The sequence below is a fragment of the Salarias fasciatus genome, chromosome 4 (assembly GCF_902148845.1).
Source record: "Salarias fasciatus chromosome 4, fSalaFa1.1, whole genome shotgun sequence".
Lineage (NCBI taxonomy): Eukaryota > Metazoa > Chordata > Actinopteri > Blenniiformes > Blenniidae > Salarias > Salarias fasciatus.
Window position 1 is genome coordinate 2,804,974 of NC_043748.1, and position 16,632 is coordinate 2,821,605.

General features: G+C 43.3%; 1 protein-coding gene and 7 non-coding genes across 9 annotated transcripts in view; 6 read left to right on the forward strand and 2 right to left on the reverse strand.

Annotated features, from left to right (window-relative positions):
* Positions 1-5,480, forward strand: part of kcnh6a (potassium voltage-gated channel, subfamily H (eag-related), member 6a) — a 30,103-nt gene extending 24,623 nt beyond the window's left edge. The window contains exons 10-16 of one of the 2 annotated variants that reach the window (XM_030089979.1): positions 212-464; positions 989-1,182; positions 1,518-1,617; positions 1,717-2,004; positions 2,225-2,408; positions 3,715-3,922; positions 4,056-5,480. In XM_030089979.1, coding sequence (XP_029945839.1) covers positions 212-464; positions 989-1,182; positions 1,518-1,617; positions 1,717-2,004; positions 2,225-2,408; positions 3,715-3,922; positions 4,056-4,343 — 1,515 coding nt within the window. In that variant the 3' untranslated portion in view covers positions 4,344-5,480. The remainder of the gene's footprint in view (positions 1-211; positions 465-988; positions 1,183-1,517; positions 1,618-1,716; positions 2,005-2,224; positions 2,409-3,714; positions 3,923-4,055) is intronic. The other variant, XM_030089980.1, reaches the window with a different exon arrangement.
* Positions 2,440-2,511, reverse strand: trnac-gca (transfer RNA cysteine (anticodon GCA)). Its single transcript has one exon. It is a non-coding gene; the product is annotated as a tRNA-Cys (tRNA).
* Positions 5,481-6,057: 577 nt separating the features above from the next.
* trnac-gca (transfer RNA cysteine (anticodon GCA)) lies at positions 6,058-6,129 on the forward strand. Its single transcript has one exon. It is a non-coding gene; the product is annotated as a tRNA-Cys (tRNA).
* A 524-nt stretch (positions 6,130-6,653) lies between these two features.
* Positions 6,654-6,725, forward strand: trnac-gca (transfer RNA cysteine (anticodon GCA)). The gene has a single exon. It is a non-coding gene; the product is annotated as a tRNA-Cys (tRNA).
* Positions 6,726-7,593: 868 nt separating this feature from the next.
* trnac-gca (transfer RNA cysteine (anticodon GCA)) lies at positions 7,594-7,665 on the forward strand. Its single transcript has one exon. It is a non-coding gene; the product is annotated as a tRNA-Cys (tRNA).
* A 2,690-nt stretch (positions 7,666-10,355) lies between these two features.
* On the reverse strand, positions 10,356-10,427 carry trnac-gca (transfer RNA cysteine (anticodon GCA)). The gene has a single exon. It is a non-coding gene; the product is annotated as a tRNA-Cys (tRNA).
* Positions 10,428-12,442: 2,015 nt separating this feature from the next.
* Positions 12,443-12,514, forward strand: trnac-gca (transfer RNA cysteine (anticodon GCA)). The gene has a single exon. It is a non-coding gene; the product is annotated as a tRNA-Cys (tRNA).
* A 2,537-nt stretch (positions 12,515-15,051) lies between these two features.
* On the forward strand, positions 15,052-15,123 carry trnac-gca (transfer RNA cysteine (anticodon GCA)). The gene has a single exon. It is a non-coding gene; the product is annotated as a tRNA-Cys (tRNA).
* Positions 15,124-16,632: the final 1,509 nt, after the last annotated feature.

The window sequence follows — 16,632 nt, forward strand, 5'->3', positions numbered from 1 at the left end:
GTCCTCGTGCCGCTTGCAGTGCCGCTTGAGCATGACGCAGCCAGAGAGCAGCGTTAGGGCCTGCCAATTCAATGTGACAACAGATAATCACGCCTGAATCAATCCAACATACTGCTCTTCTTCTTTGTCCCTCAGTTTCTTTAACATTTAATATTCTCTCGAAGTAGAAGTCCTTTCTAACCTCTTGCCCTGTGCATCTGCTTTCCTGCAGGTCTTGAAAGGTTTCCCTGAATGCCTGCAGGCGGACATCTGTCTGCATTTGAACCGCAGCCTGCTGCAGAACTGCAAAGCCTTTCGGGGGGCGAACAAAGGCTGCCTGCGGGCGCTGGCTATACGGTTCAAGACCACCCACGCACCCCCCGGGGACACGCTAGTTCACAGCGGGGACATTCTCACCGCCCTCTACTTCATCTCCAGAGGCTCCATAGAGATCCTGCGGGACGACGTGGTGGTGGCCATACTGGGTGAGCAGCCAATCACAGGCTTTCCTTTTTAAAAAATGAATTATTCTTTCTATATTTTTTGCTAATAGTTTTTGCAGCTTTGTGTTGACATTGGTCTTCATGAACATAGATGCGCACACACACACACACACACACACACACACACACACACACACACACACACACACACACACACACACACACACACACACACACACACACTCGCTTCTATTTGTTGTGTTGCCAGAGGTGCTTGGGCACAGCTCCACTTTCATTCCGCTGTGGAATTGATCATCAATACGTCCGCACTCAGACGAGCCTGATTAGTTCACTCATTTGCCAGTTTGTGTTTGCTGAGATCATTAATTTGTGTTGAGTCGCCGCAAAGTTACAAATCAGTGTCGACAACAGGACTTTGTTTTGATTGTTTAGGATCGGGCTCGTCCATCAAGGAGTTATCCATAAATTGGTCGTGGTGCTGCTAGTGTTCTGGATCAGGAGTGTTATTGACTGACGCACGGCCTCCTGGCCTCTGATTCGTTTAGGGAAGAACGACATCTTTGGTGAGCCCATCAGTCTGTACGGCAGGCCGGGGAAGTCCAGCGCGGACGTCCGCGCCCTGACCTACTGCGACCTTCACAAGATTCTGAGGGAAGACCTGCTGGAGGTGCTGGACATGTATCCCGACTTCGCGGACTTGTTCTGGAACAATTTGGAGATCACCTTCAATTTGAGAGATGTGAGTGCCGCCTGAGGGCATATACAAGGTCTAGGTCATTTTATCTAATCGCTGTTGTGTAACATGATAAATCATTGAATTAATATATAGCTACTTAGTTTTTTTCTAATATAATGATGAAGAACAGTGGTTCGTTTTGTCTGCTTTTAAGTTGTAAAATATAGTGCAGGTTGTTTGTCAGACTTTTACTTCAAAATCACAGACTGGAGAGAAGTTCTGTCATTTTTCTGTAATTCCAAGGAAAAGCAGTTTTGAACTAGTTTGAAGACCATCATTTCTTCTGAGCATGAGATCAATGTCTTTATTTTTGAAGTACTGAAGCTGATCTGTATCAGGCAGATAGAATAAACCAGCCAACCCCGAGCAGAGACTCTGAATGTGGCTACCGTCTGACCAGGCAACGGAGGAACTCCTTGCGTCGTCGAAACAGACCAGGTGGGTGAAATATTCTCATTTCCACAAAATCCACGAATCCATGACAAAATCCATGCCTCTTTTTTGTCTTATTCTGTCCCTTGACTCTCTCCTCTCCAGACGGGATGGATCGTGAAGACTCCTACCCTGACCAGTCCTGCCCGCTGGCCAACCACCACCGCGGTACCGTGGCCGGATCGCACTGGGAGGACCTCTGCAGCAGCGCCAGCATCTGCTCCCATTCCAGCGACGAGGAGATGAAGCCCGTGGGGCACAGCAAAGGGGAGCTGTACCCTGCAGGCGGCGACACCAGAGACTATCCTCCAGCGATGGTCAACCTCCTGCCTCACAGCGGACCCTCGGCTGGAATAGGACCGCCTGTGGACATCGGAGGGCCTCCATACTCAGGTGTCTGCAAGTCTTTCACTGCAAAACAGTTTTGTGTGATTCTTGACAGATGCTGTTTTCAAATCACTAAAATCAACCCAGGAAACCTGTAAAACTGCAACTCTACTCACACAAAGAAAAAGTAAAGTAAAAAAAAAAAAAAAAAGAAATTAAACTTAATTACACGTCTGCTCCTTTTAAACTTGCGTTAACCAGTCCCTCTCGCTCTTCCTCCTGGCAGCAGCCGCTCCCATCAGCATGCCGGGCCTGTACGGCTACTGGCCGGACCGCAGAGCCAGCCAGCTCTCCGAGAGTCAGAGGCGTCCGTCGATGGCCAGAGCCAGCTTCCACCCTCCACCCTGCGCCGAGGACCGGCCCAGCGAGCTGGAGTCCCGTCTGGAGCTGCTGCAGTCGCAGCTGAACAGGTGCAGTGTCTCATGGTCTAAACCTAAAATGAGGGGGCACCCGGATTTGAACCGGGGACCTCTTGATCTGCAGTCAAATGCTCTACCACTGAGCTATACCCCCTGATGAATGATGAGCACTGGGCAGATTGTTTTCTTTTTGTGCTCACATTAAGCCATGTTTGCCTTTCTGAGCTCCTCCCTTCACTCTGTGCTGCCAGATGGAAACTTTCCCTCAAACTGGAAATGAAGCCAAGAGCAGATAAGACGAGGCTGAGGGTCACGCCACAGAGGCTGCGGTGTGGATCAAATTCACATCAAGCCACATTTGAGGCTTTCTTTGACCATTTTTGGCCCATATTTCTTGCAATCTGACATTGTGTTAACAACTAACACAAATGTCATAACCAGGAAATATAGTCAAGTACAAACAGACCATATTGAAGTATATTTTCACAATTTAATCCTATTACAGTTGATCATAAACTTTATAATTAAGTATCTATTTAGATTTACAATAGAAAATGCTACTGTTGGGTAAGTTGAGTCAACTTGAGGTGTCATTTAAAAGCATCCAGGGGCCACTGTTGTCTCATACGTGGGCCGCTTCAGTGTTGATGTAGTCATTAAAACGTATCACAAATTTTCAAATTGTGTGATTTTCTCACTATAATAATATAAAACTGCAAATCGTAAGTGTCGGTCATTTTTATTTATCCTTCAATGCTTAATTAAATGCTTTAAATCAGGGGTGTCAAATGTCCGGCCTGCAGCCCTCAACTGGCTCACCTGAGGTTTCAACCTGGCCCACAGGATGAAATTTGAATTTCAAATAGATTTGTCATGTGCTGTAAAAAGATAGTTCATGAAATATCAGCTTCATAATAATATATTAATGCTTTATTTTGCCAAAAGAAGGTGGATCTTAGCACCATGTTGACAAAACCTTTGTGTTTGCAATGAGACTTGTGTGTGTGCCCTGATTTTTGTGCTCGTAAATGCTCACCCTGGGTTTATTTGCCCTCAGTGTGCACTAGCAGGCTCACTCAGGTTACACGATATGTACAGCTGTTATGAGATAAAGCCTTGATATCATTAATATAGACAATGATTACAAATACAACATTGTCAGGACTGCCCTGATAAGCTGAGCCTGCAAGTGTAGATTCAGGGCAATAAAACTCATAAAGTGCAGACCTCATCATCTGATAAGAATTAAATCTTTGATAGAGTAGCGTGGATTTCTCAGCACTAAATAAAGAGAGTTACCCTACAGCTACAACAGACCTTGGCTTCATCTTTCTTTCTTTTTTTTCCTGCCCTGCAGGTTGGAGACGCGCATGACGGCAGACATCAACGTGATCCTGCAGCTCCTGCAGAGGCAGATGGCCCCGGTGCCCCCGGCCTACAGCGCCGTCTCCCCCAGCCCTCACCCGCCTCACCCGTCCGCCCTGTACAGCACGGCGGCGCCCACCATCCACACGGTCCCGCCCATCCAGCCGGCGCAGATGGACGGCCCCGCCCCTCTGCTGCAGGTGGGAAACACTTTAACTTGACCAACTTTTGCAGTTTTGTCGTACTGGTTGCTTTTAAATGAACAAAAAAAAAACAAAAAACATTGATTTGTTGAAGTAAACTAGACTTATTTGATTGTTCTTCATCTTCCAGAGCCCTGACTCAGATTTCAATTACAAATCCAAGGACTCGCTGTCCAGCGGGATCCACCTCACCGTGGCATCAGACGACACCATGTCTCCTGAAACCGAGCCGCCGCCTCGCCTGCCCCCCGTGGACCTGCCCCCTCCTCACCTGCTGCCCTGCCCCGAGCCCCAGGGGTCCAGCGCACTCTTCTGTGGCAGCCAGCGCTTCCCCTCCCTCCCCGAGCACCTGGAAAACTCCACAGAAATGCAGGAGATCCAGAGGCATATGTCCGACCCCGTCCTGCCTGGAAGCTAGAAAAGCCCCCCACCTCCCGGCCTTCGACTGGCACAGCCGTATTGCCCCTTCCCACCTCTGATCACCACTCACGTCTCCCTAAAGCCCCCAGTCCTGTCCAGATGCTGCCCACGGAGGGTAAAGAGTGCCTCCTGGTTCTCAAGCACAGACTCAACGGCGCCCTCGCTGGCTGCTTTTGTGGCCCGGCACCCCCTGAACTCCTCAAACCCCGTGCGATGAAGAGATTATTGCCCCCGGCAGGGTGGATTTATAGTTTAAAGCCGTACTGTGAAGTGCAAATAGATTTTTTTTTACCAAATTGGGGGTTGGCATCATTTGGCATCATTGTCTTAAAGACAGTCTGGGGGGTTTTGAGGGAAAATATATGTAGGAACCACTGTGTCAGAGGGTCACTGGAAACGAAACCGAAAGGTTTGACATTTGAAGGATTGTCTACGTTCGCTGAATATAAGAGTGGCACATTTAAGCTCGAGTAAATGTATTGATTTGAGGTTGAATTTATTTTCGTAATATAGGAAAGTCGTTTGGTTGCATTAAGGGCCATGCAGTTAGAAAATCTAACAACAGGGGGTGGTTGAATATAAATGTCGTTGTGGTGATTGTTGGAAATATCAAACGGTACAAAATAACTGCGGAGAGTGGAGTAATCCCTGGAAGTGGCCAATGTGTCGGTGTGAGAAAGTGTTTCAAAAAAAGCCTGGATTTCTTGTACATTCACACATAAATCTCTCAGTTTTGTTTCCTCCCTGATGATCTTTTTTTCGTGTACCCCCCCCCCCCCTCTCTGTTGATCATGTCAGCTGTTTTTTCCCCGACGTGGCGGTCTTGTGAATTCACACATTGTTTCCCTGAAAGTGCCAACTGACAGAGGGCTCGCTGTCTTGGATTATTCAGACTCACGGCGGACAGACGGCCGCGCTCGGTCTCAACGTGTGGAACGGGAAAAAATAAACTGCAGGTTGTTCAACATCAGCAGGGTGACGCGAAGTGGTTGGAAACTACGTCTCAGATGACTTGACTTCCAACCACTAGGTGAATGTAATGACTTTTTAAGGATTTATATTTCTGTATATTATTTCTTGAAGCACAAACTCCTGTTATTTAACTTTTTTTCAGATTAAAGCTATATTGCAGAGATACTGGCGTCCAGAAGTCTTTCATTTTAGACGTGTTAGAGATGTTTTTTCATACCCATCCTGCTGCAAAGTGTCAGTGACTAAATGCGAGGTTTGTTGAGTTAAATGATTCATCCAATAATGATAAAGAGCTGTAGACTTGCATTTTTGATTTTGTTGTCTGAATTTCCAATGAAAAAGTTGCTGCTGTTTCACTGAATTAGCTCCGAGCCTCACGTGTTGTTTAATGTTCTGTTATAATTTGTTCCTCTGGTACACGGGGTGACATTTTCTGTGGTCCTTACCATGATCAAAGCTGCTCATCCATGTTTCAGTGGCATTTGACAGCAGGTCAAAACAAGATTCTCCTGTTTCAGGATCATTGGGTTTGACGGTTTGATTGTCCGTTCGGCTCTTCAAGACCTTTTCTCCTGTGATATCTGGCATCAACACCCTCACAGCAGATGCTTCAGGTTCAGTACTTCCTCTGCTGAACTAATTGTTCGCTTCACTCTGTATGAACCTGATGGGATGTCAACTTAATTCAAAAAAGAAGCATGTTTTGATGCCTGTCAGCCAGTTGGTTGACCGTTCTGTGAGGGGGTATAGCTCAGTGGCAGAGCATTTGACTGCAGATCAAGAGGTCCCCAGTTCAACTCTGGGTGCCCCCTGCTCTATTAATGTAGTGTGGAATCCATCCTGTCCACACTTTAGTCATGACTACCTTCCTACAGAAGCAGCAGCTCTGTGTGTCCATGATGTTTCGCAGTTGTAGTTCTCCCATTTGAAGACCTTAGCATGCATCAGGGGATTAATAAAGTATATCTGGGATCAATAATCTTCTAATCGAATTACTCTGTATACTCATTTGTTTTACTTAACCACATTCTACTATAAGTGCATTGACTTGTAGTCTACACGTAGTAACTGTTGCGGTATTTTGAATTGACTCTTTATTGACCCATGAAGATCAAGTGGTGTTGAACATTTTAAACTGTCCAAGTCAAAGCGTTCATCTCTTGGTCCTTTCTGGTGAGAAGCTGCTGCACACGAGCTGAATCTGCATGAACGAGAGCTACCAATGAAGTCTTCTATTGTCGAGCTGCAAAACAAACAACTGGGAGGAAGTGCGTCCACTGAGAGCAGGTCACCTGATTTTTGGCCGTCTAAGTCGATGGGTAAGCACTCTGTGTGAGGGGGTATAGCTCAGTGGCAGAGCATTTGACTGCAGATCAAGAGGTCCCCAGTTCAACTCTGGGTGCCCCCTGGATCAACATAATAGGGATGTTTGTGCATCCTTTATAGAACTGTTACTCTTACATCTTCAGTTGTGTCATGATTACCTTCCTGCATAAGCTGCAGCACTGTGTCCTTGGTGAATGAAGGCTTCTATTGTGTGCTACCCCCCGGTCTTGGAGCCGGTTGGATCATAAGATGAAAATGAATATTATTAATATGAGCGAAAGTGTTTCAATGTTTTAATGGCGACATGCAGACAAATAGCAATTAGGGGTGTGAATCTCAGCACTGAGGGCGATTCGATACGCCTCTCGATGAACTGCCAGCGACACCATACTTTAACGAGACATGGAATTTTCTGGCGATACGATGCGATACGATTCACACTCTTCACGTTGTGATACGATCCGATAATCATTTCGTTCAAATCAATGCGATCCGATCCGATGTGATGCAATTTGTTACAATGCGATTCAACATGATGTAAATATGCAAAGAGAAAAAGAATTTAAAAAAGATGGATTTCAGTATGGTACCACATAAAGGATTTGGCTTTATTCCTCACAGGCTCTTGGCAGTAAATTCAACAAAAGTGAGCTATACTCTGAGCTATACCCCCTCATACACCCCCACATTGAATTAACACAACTAAATCACAGAAGCACTCTACTGAATGCACTGATCTGCTGATAGAACCTGTCAGTTCATCTCTGGGTCTCCCCTCTCATCAATCAGCTGTTGGCAAAAACATTCAGAGAAAAACTGTACAAATAAAATTGAGGTATTTGAATAAGTATGGTTATGGATACTTCAGTGGGTGCAAACTCAATGCTACACAGGAAAAGAGATTTTTCTGTTTAGGGGTCATCAATGAAATGATCCAGGCTCTTGTGTGAGGGGGTATAGCTCAGTGGCAGAGCATTTGACTGCAGATCAAGAGGTCCCCAGCTCAATTCTGGATGCCCCCTGCTCTCCTGGGTGAGAAATTAACCAGGGTGGGTGAATTAAAAAATGTTAGCGGAGAGACAGGAATTTAATTTTTTTTTTTTTTTGAAGAACAAGAAGCAGCAACACTGGAAGGATGAAGTGAAAATTGAAACTCTCATCAATGTTGAACATCATGAACACACACAGTGCTGTGGCTTCAGGGAGAAGGTAATCATGACTCAACTGAAGCTGAAAAGACATCTGACAGGTCTGTGAAGGAAACATAAATATCCCTCCTGTCAACTTTGAGGGGGCACCCAGAGTTGGACTGGGGACCGCTTGATCTGCAGTCAAATGCTCTGCCACTGTGCTATACCCCCTCACACAAGGGGCTGGATCATTTCATTGACAAACTATCCACCGCTTGATTTGGAGGGACACAAATCAGGTAACCAGCTGTCATCAGACATTCTTCCTTTTCTAGTTAAGTTTTCAAATCAGTTGCTCATCCAAATTCAAATCAAGTTTATTTAAAGAGCACTGTACAACAATATGAAAAAGGCCCAACATCGCTAAGCTCAGGCCCATGGTGTCTAAGAACGAGCTCGAAATCATTCATGCATTCATATCTGCGACTACTGCAACAGCCTGTTCACTTGCCTCAACAAGAAAGAGCTGGCTGGTCTCCAGTATGTCTAAAACTCAGCTGTGAGGCTGCTGACCAGCACCAACAGAACAGAACAGAATAGAATGGAATAGAATAGAATAGAATAGAATAGATTGCTTTATTGTTGCAACAAATAAAATAAAATAAATGGGGTTTAAACACGTCCAGGCAGCCCTCCGTCAGGAGGTCTCACATCACATCTGTTTTAAAATCTCTCCACTGGCTCCCTGTTGTGTTCCGTGTTCAGTTTAAAATCCTGGTGCTGACCTTTCGAGCCAACATGGCCAGGCCCCCATGTATATCAGAGACTTAATCAAGCCCTAAAGCTCGGCCAAAAGCCTGAGGTCCTCTGAGCAGAACCTGCTGAGAGTCCCTCGGATTCACTTTAAAACTAGGGGTGACTCCTCGTTCACATATACTGCACCTCGCCCCTGGAACAAACTTCCTCTAGAACCGCGCTCCCTGGACTCAGTGGATACTTTCAAAACATTTAAAAACGTATCTGTTCCCAACGGTACTTTCATACAAACTGACACAGCGGTGTCTTGGCTGAACTATGTATTATGTACTGTTTACTGTTAAAATGAATAATCTGACCCTAAAGGCCGTTTCTTTATGTGAGATGACTGTGGAGAGTGTCAAATGTACAGCAGAACACAAATAAAATTGAATGTTTTATTGATTGATCAAGGCTGGCTCTCAATAAATTCACCCAAAGTGTAAAGATCAGCCATAAGATCCATTGGTCTGTGAAACTGGATCAGGGAGCATTAAGAGTCAATACTATATTGCAGTATATAGCTATATAGCAGTTACTACATATAGATTACAAGTCATTCAACTTATGGTTTAACAAAATAAATGTATGCACTGAGTTTAGAGAGCGATTTGAACAGAATCAGAGACCACCTGATTGGTGGTTGACTGCTTTATGTGAAAAGTGATGACAAGTTGGAGGATCATATTCAGTTTAGAAGATAAACTTAGAAAATCACAGTGGTCAATATTACTTCCCCAGTATACCATAATAAATATAAAGTAAGCTGATTTTAGTCTGTAAGCAGGTTGAGAACGGTCTGCAGTTGAAGCAGTAAAGTGAGAAATAGACTCTGCACTGGAGATCATGTGACTGCAGGGAAGAGTCGACAACAAGCCGCACAGATTTTCACCTGGATGCAGGAACAATGACAGTGAAGGCAAAGAACTCACACACAGAACTCCACCAAACAGTACACCAACAAAATATCCACTTCATGGTTTAAAAAAACAAAAATCAGGTGACCAAATGTCATCGGACACACACATACGAGCAATTCTTTCAGATGTAAAAGACTCAGAAGAACTGGATACCCCAGTCAAAAAGTGGTAATTCTTTAATGGTTCTTTGAGATTTGACTGTCTTCCATTTCCTTCAAAAAAACAAACAAAAAAATTACTGGAGACCCTCAGAAAAAGGAAACTGATCTTGTGCAATAACTGAATTTTTACTGCAACAAACCTAATCCTATGGAATAAGACAAACAAAAAAATACGAAGTCTTCAACCAAAATCAGTGGAAAAGTATATTTTAAAAGCATATGGTACACTCAGGGCTAAATGGATTCAGGAGGAGAAAAAAAATACTGCATACTTTTGTCCCTCTTTCTCTCTCTGGGTCTGATTGTTTAATCCACTATGGGAGAGTAAAAATATTCAGAACGCCAAAACCCTGGAAGAAGAGGCTGTCTCTTAGGTGGACGAGAGCCGCGATTGAGGGATCGCATACAGAACATCAATTGTGGCTGATCCATAGATCTAATGAGACAACCTGGACTCGATGGGTGTGATCCGTTACCAATTGGACATCAATCAAAACAGCGGATCCATTGATTGATTGAGGTAACCTGGACCCAGTATGTCTCAGTCATGTTGACTGTTCAAAGTGAAGAATGAAATTCTGAACATCATGGACAGTCAGTGCTGCAGCTTCTCTGCACAGGTAATCTTGACTCAACTGCAGCTGAAAGTCAGTATGAGAGTAAGAGATCTATAAAGGTTGTGGTTAGCACTGAGCCATCAACATCCAGGGGGCACCCAGAGTTGAACTGGGGACCTCTTGATCTGCAGTCAAATGCTCTGCCACTGAGCTATACCCCCTCACATCAAGCTCATCCACAAAGTACTCTGCCAAACTATCCATTTCTATCCATCGTTCAGATGGACACAAATCAGGCTCGCTGTTAACTGGCTAACTGGCATTAAACATTCTTCCCTTTCTTGTTAAGTTTATATCTATACCATCCATACATACATCTGTACCCCCTCACACAGAGCTCCACCACTTCGAACTCTGACAAACTATCCCTTTCATTATTGAGATGGTCAAAAATCAGGCTCGCTGTTAACTGGCCAACTGGCAATCAGCATTCTTTTTAGAAAAGACAGAAAATGATGGGACCAAAGTTACATGTCAATCGAAGGTGTGTCCACTAATTAGCACACGTCTACAATCTTGTAATCAGTCAGTGGCTCATACTCAACATGAACCAGAGGGAGCAAAGGAAAGAGTTGTCACAGGATATTAGAAAGAAAATTAGAGACAAGCATGTGACAGGTAAAAGATAGAAGACCATCTCCAACCAGTTTGATTTTCCTGTGACTACAGTTGCACATATTATTCAGAAATTCAAGATTCATGGGACTGTAGCCAACCTTCCTGGCAGGAGGAAATTTGATAACAAATCAAAGAGAAGGATAATATGAATGGTCGCAAAAGAGCCCAGAAAAACATCTAAATAGAGTAAAGATGAACTTCAAGCTCAAGGAACATCAGTGTCAGATCGCACCATCCGCCGTTTGAACCAAAGTGGACTTCATGGGCGACGACCAACCAGGACACCGTTGTTTAAAACAAATCATAAAAAAGCCAGACTGGAATAAGCCAAACTACTTGTTGAAAAGTCACAAAGCTTCTGGGAGAATCTCCTATGAACAGATGAGACAAAAATGGAAGTTAAGGGTTCCATCATTTTTGTCCAGGCCTGTTTTTTGACTAAGTCATCTCTTGAGCAATGTAGCAGGTGGCACCCGGAGTTTAACTGGGGACTTCTTGATTTGCTTGATACGTTTTCAAACTCTCACTCAGTTCATCCAGCTCAAGTCCTTCGCCTCTAAGCACTCCACCATCACTTCTGTTGTGCCCGAGGACTTCGTCCTGAGGCCCCTCCTCTTCATCATATACCTCCTTCACCTCGGCAGTATTTTCCGTAAATATGGTATTAATTTTCATTGCTTCGCGGATGACACCCAGCTCTATCTTTCCAGTAAACCAAACTCCACTCTCCCACCCTCCTCCCTCACTCACTGCATCTCTGAAATCAAATCCTGGCTCACCCCAAATTTCCCAAAATTAAACAATGACAAAACAGAACTCCTTCTTGTTGGCACCAAGTCCACACTTTGCAAATCTAACAGGTTTTCCCTCACAATCGACAGCTCCACAATGTCCCCCTCCCCTCAGGTTAAGAGTCTTGGTGCCATCCTCAACAGCTCACTTTCTTTCCACTCCCACATTAATAACGTGACTTTATCTGCATGCTTCCACTTACGCAACATAAATCGTCGTCTCCGCCCCTCTCTCACCCCTCACACCACTGCCATCCTGGTCCACAGCCTCGTCACCTCCCACGTCGACGACTGCAACTCACTCCTCTTTGGTGTCCCCCACAAATCCCTCCATAAGCTCCAACTGGTTGACCAATGAAATGCTCTGCCACTGAGCTGCACTGAATTTATTTATGACCTACTGTGTAAACTTACAACAAATATATATATCCCCTTGTACTCCATCTATCAGTGCTTACTCATGTGAATTTATCTTCATAACCTTGTGTTGTTTGTGCAAATGTAAATACGGTAAATATTTTTTGAAAAAACTGTCATCAGACGTACAGAAATCATTTAATTGATGCTGCTGAAAAAAGATGATCTCTTTTGGAACGGGCTCAAGAGGTTGCCCAAGATTAATCAGCCTTAAAGTTGACACACATTAAGCTGATCCTCAATTCTAATTATGACTCCCTGAAGAGGCAGCAGCAGGCCACCTGATTTGTGGCTTGCTAACTCAAAAAGTGGATACTCATCTGAGTACTAATGAGTGGTGCGTTGTGTGAGGGGGTATAACTCAGTGGCAGAGCATTTGACTGCAGATCAAGAGGTCCCCAGTTCAACTCTGGGTGCCCCCTGAATGTAAACAACTCGGATGTTACTCTTACAGCTTCAGTAGTGTCATGGTTTTCTTCCTGCAGAAGCTGTGTTCTTGGTGAATAATGTCTTTGACTTGCTAACTGTGGATCATGCAGTGGTGTCACTTCAGAGGAGCCAAAAAGCATTCTTTGGATCACTAGTGCCCTCTGTCATGAGGCTGAAGAACTGCGAGCCTAACACTAACCACTGTTTAGTGAGGGTAGTGTGGGGGGACGCGGCAAAAAAACACTTTGCAAATGCAACACTGGGAGCAGCAGATCAGACACATCACTGATGCACAATGAAACTGGGTGAAATTTAATGATGATGTTTTCCTTTGGTCTTTGGAAAGTAACTGTTTTCTAAATACCATCAAATGAAATAGTAAGTTGTCCAGAATACAATTGCTCAAAACCAGGATCAAAAACAGTATGCTAATTACATCTATTTAGTTACTCCCCAACACTGCCCATACATGTCCAAAGGCTTTGCTGTGCACCAGTTTTCTCTCATAAAAAATATGTTGTAATTGTAGAAGTGGAGAATATATAATCATGTGCTTCCACGTTAAAAAAAGACAGTTGACAATTGGCTTTCTGTAATTTTAATTTCAGGACCATCCCAAAGTGATGCTGCCAGTCCCACCTCTTCCCCACTCCCTGCTATCCTTTACTTGAATCAGTTCACTTTTGATACTTGATGATAACAAGGTATTTAGAAAATAAAAATGACCAAAAATGTATCTTCTAAATCTTTCTTTTCTAAATCTCTTTCTTTTTTTTAAGTTTAAAACAAGGTTTGGCGCTATCTTGTGTTCATACTTAGCTGGGATGAGAGGTTTGAATTATCCTCCTCATCGTATACAATTCTGAGAAACATGAAAGATGAGCACGCATGCATTGGCCCCGTGGACTTATTTTGCTTAGGGCTCCAAAATTGCCTGGGCCGGCCATGCAATCAATGTTTGTTCATATTCCTGTCTGCAAAACATACTGCTAATATATGAACTCACTAGGATGGAGGCCAATACAGTCGTGAGGAGAAGGAAGTTTACAATGAATAAAACAGCACTTGCAACGGATTTTACCTGTCCAAGGTGGTTGCACTGTTATGACTCCAGTTACTGAAGTTATAGCTGTTGGCAAAACCATTCAGAGAAACACCGAACAAATGCAATTGATGCGTAATAAGTATCCAGCCCAACAGGAGTTTGACACGTCTGTCCAAGACAGTTGCACTGTTCTGACTCCAGTCACTTCACAAGCTTTTGTTCACCAGAGTGTTTTTGAAGTTCGTGCACAAATGCGTCATCCCTCCTGGTTCATCTGTAGCCCAGGAGAGCAGGGGGCACCCAGAAGGGAGCTGTGGACCTCTTAATCTGCAGTCAAACGCTCTTCCACTGAGCTATACACCCCCTCGTTCAAGGGCCTACATCATTTCATTGATTACCCTGAAACAGAAAAATTTCTTTTCCTGTGTATCATTGAGTTTGCACAGTACACATAACCGTATTTATCCAAATGCCTCAATTGTGTTTGTACAGTTTTTCTCTGAATGTTTTTGCCAACAGTTGATTGATGAGAAGGGAGACCCAGAGATGAACTGAGGTCTGATTCTGTTCTGCCACTGAATCTACCAGGTGCCAAGTTTTATTGTATAATAGAACAATATGTGCAATATACCACAAAAATGTCAAATCAGACAGAAAATTATGTTAAGATGGAGGTTTTTGCCAGTGGTAGAGCTCTACCTGAACCAGACACATCCACTACAAATGTTGGAAAGTTGGTAGCTCTATTAATGGTGACAGCAGACACAGATGACAATTCAACACATAATCAGCCATAGCCATAGCTCAAGTCCATGTTTGAGTTCTTAGAAATTAAGAATGATTTCTGCCATTTTAAATGTTTGCTTTGTTTGCTGTGTTCAAAATTCATCTCCACCTACAAAAACTCACCGTCCAACCTGAGAAAACATGTCGAGGTACAATATCATTGTGTAAACATTTGTCCAATTCCAGATGAATATTTTTAAATAAATATATATATGAAAATATAAATATTTTCAATGAAGTGGCCTGTACTTGTTTGCATTGACAGCAGGAGAGCACTTCTTTCGGAGTTTAAACTTCAGTGTTTGAAATTTATGTTTGACTTCTGAATAAATGAAAAAAAGTTTTCAAACGTGAGAGAAAATATTTGTCTTTTGTCAATTCAGTTGTCTTTCAGTAGGCATCTCACTGGGATTGGCAGCATATTCTACCAGCTTTTATTTGACGAGGTCTATCAGCAGTTCAGTGCATTCAGTAGAGTGTTTCAGTGATTTAGTTGTGTTAATTCATTGTGGTAACAATACAATAATGTTTGACATTTAAACAAAAATGTACTTTCACTACTGAAGTGTATTCAAAAGCAGGTACTCCAGTAGTTTAACTTAAGTTAAAACCTTGACCCAAGAACTTTCACTTGTATTCTTGTAATGAAAGTGAGATACAGACTCTGCACTGGAGATCATGCTAGACACAATTGTGTGAGGGTGTATAGCTCAGTGGCAGAGCATTTGACTGCAGATCAAGAGGTCCCCAGTTCAACTCTGGGTGCCCCCTGCTCCCGGCTAGTGATAAACCAGGAGAAATGAATGGCAAAATGTGTACACAAACTTTAGAAACACTCTTGTGAACAAAACCTTGACTGCTGCCATAACAATGTTACCATCTTGGACAGATGTGTCCAACTCCAGTCCTGTTGGGGTGGATACTTATTGAAATCATCACTTGTACTTGTACAGCGTTTCTCTGAATGGTTTTGCCAACAGCTGACTGATGAGAGAAAAAAGGGGCACCAACACAAACCAATAGCTGTCAGTGTGTCTCAGCCAGGTTGACCATTCAGACAGTTTGAAGTGCCAAGTTTGTGAAACTAAGAAATTGGTGACCTGCAGTCATCAGACACACTTCCTGTCAGTTGTTCATTTGTTTTGCATCTCTCCACACTACAAGACTTCATTGGTAGCTCTCATTCATGCAGATTCAGCTCATGTGCAGCAGTTTCTCACCAGAAAGGACCAAGAAACATTTGTTTCTAGCTGGTCATCTCCGAAGCCCAGCAGACGAGGGGATAATGATCTTGGGAACAGCAAGAGGGACGTGGTGCACAACTTGTTGACAATGTTTAAGTGCACGAAGACGATTACATGGAAACAATGAGGAATTTAATCAACAAAGCATCAACTGTCAAGATAGGGGAGACCCAGAGACAACACATCAGTATTGGATGCATAAACATATTCATTGCTCACGTTCAAAAAACTCGGCAATTAGAAAGACTGTGGCGTAAATCTAAATCAGAACAATCTCTGAAGGCCTGGAAATGTAGCTTGCTAAGCTATAAACAAATTCTTTTTAAAGCCAAGACATTATATTACTCTCGTTTAATAGAAATAAACAAAAATAACCCTCGGTTTCTATTCAACACTGTAGCCAGACTGACAACCAGTCATACTGTAGTGAAACCAGTAATCCCAGAATCTTTAAACTGCCATGACTTTCTTAAATTCTTTAATAATAAAATCATAACCATTAGAGGTAAAATCAGTGAAGCGCTTTCCTCAGATCAAGCTCAGGGAATCCAGCCACTGCCTCCACCTGAAATACCTGAAATACTAGATAGTTTCTCATTAGTAAATGGGGCTGAGATTACTTCAATTGTAATGTCTTCTAAAACCTCAACCTGTCTCCTTGATCCAATTCCAACTAAGCTTTTCAAAGATATCCTTCCAGTTATCTTAAATACGATCATAACTATAATAAATACCTCTCTAGAAAATGGCTATATGCCACAGTCTTTTAAATTCGCAGTAATCAAACCACTGCTGAAAAAACCTAATCTCGATCCTGATATTCTAGCTAACTACAGACCGATATCAAATCTCCCTTTTATTTCAAAAGTCCTGGAAAAAGTTGTGGTTAAACAGCTTTACCGCCACCTACAGGACAATAGTTTATTTGAGAAATTTCAGTCAGGATATAGAGCTTATCACAGCACTGAGACTGCGTTAGTTAAAGTCACTAATGACTTGCTATTGGCGGCTGACGCAGGTCTAGTCTCAATCCTGG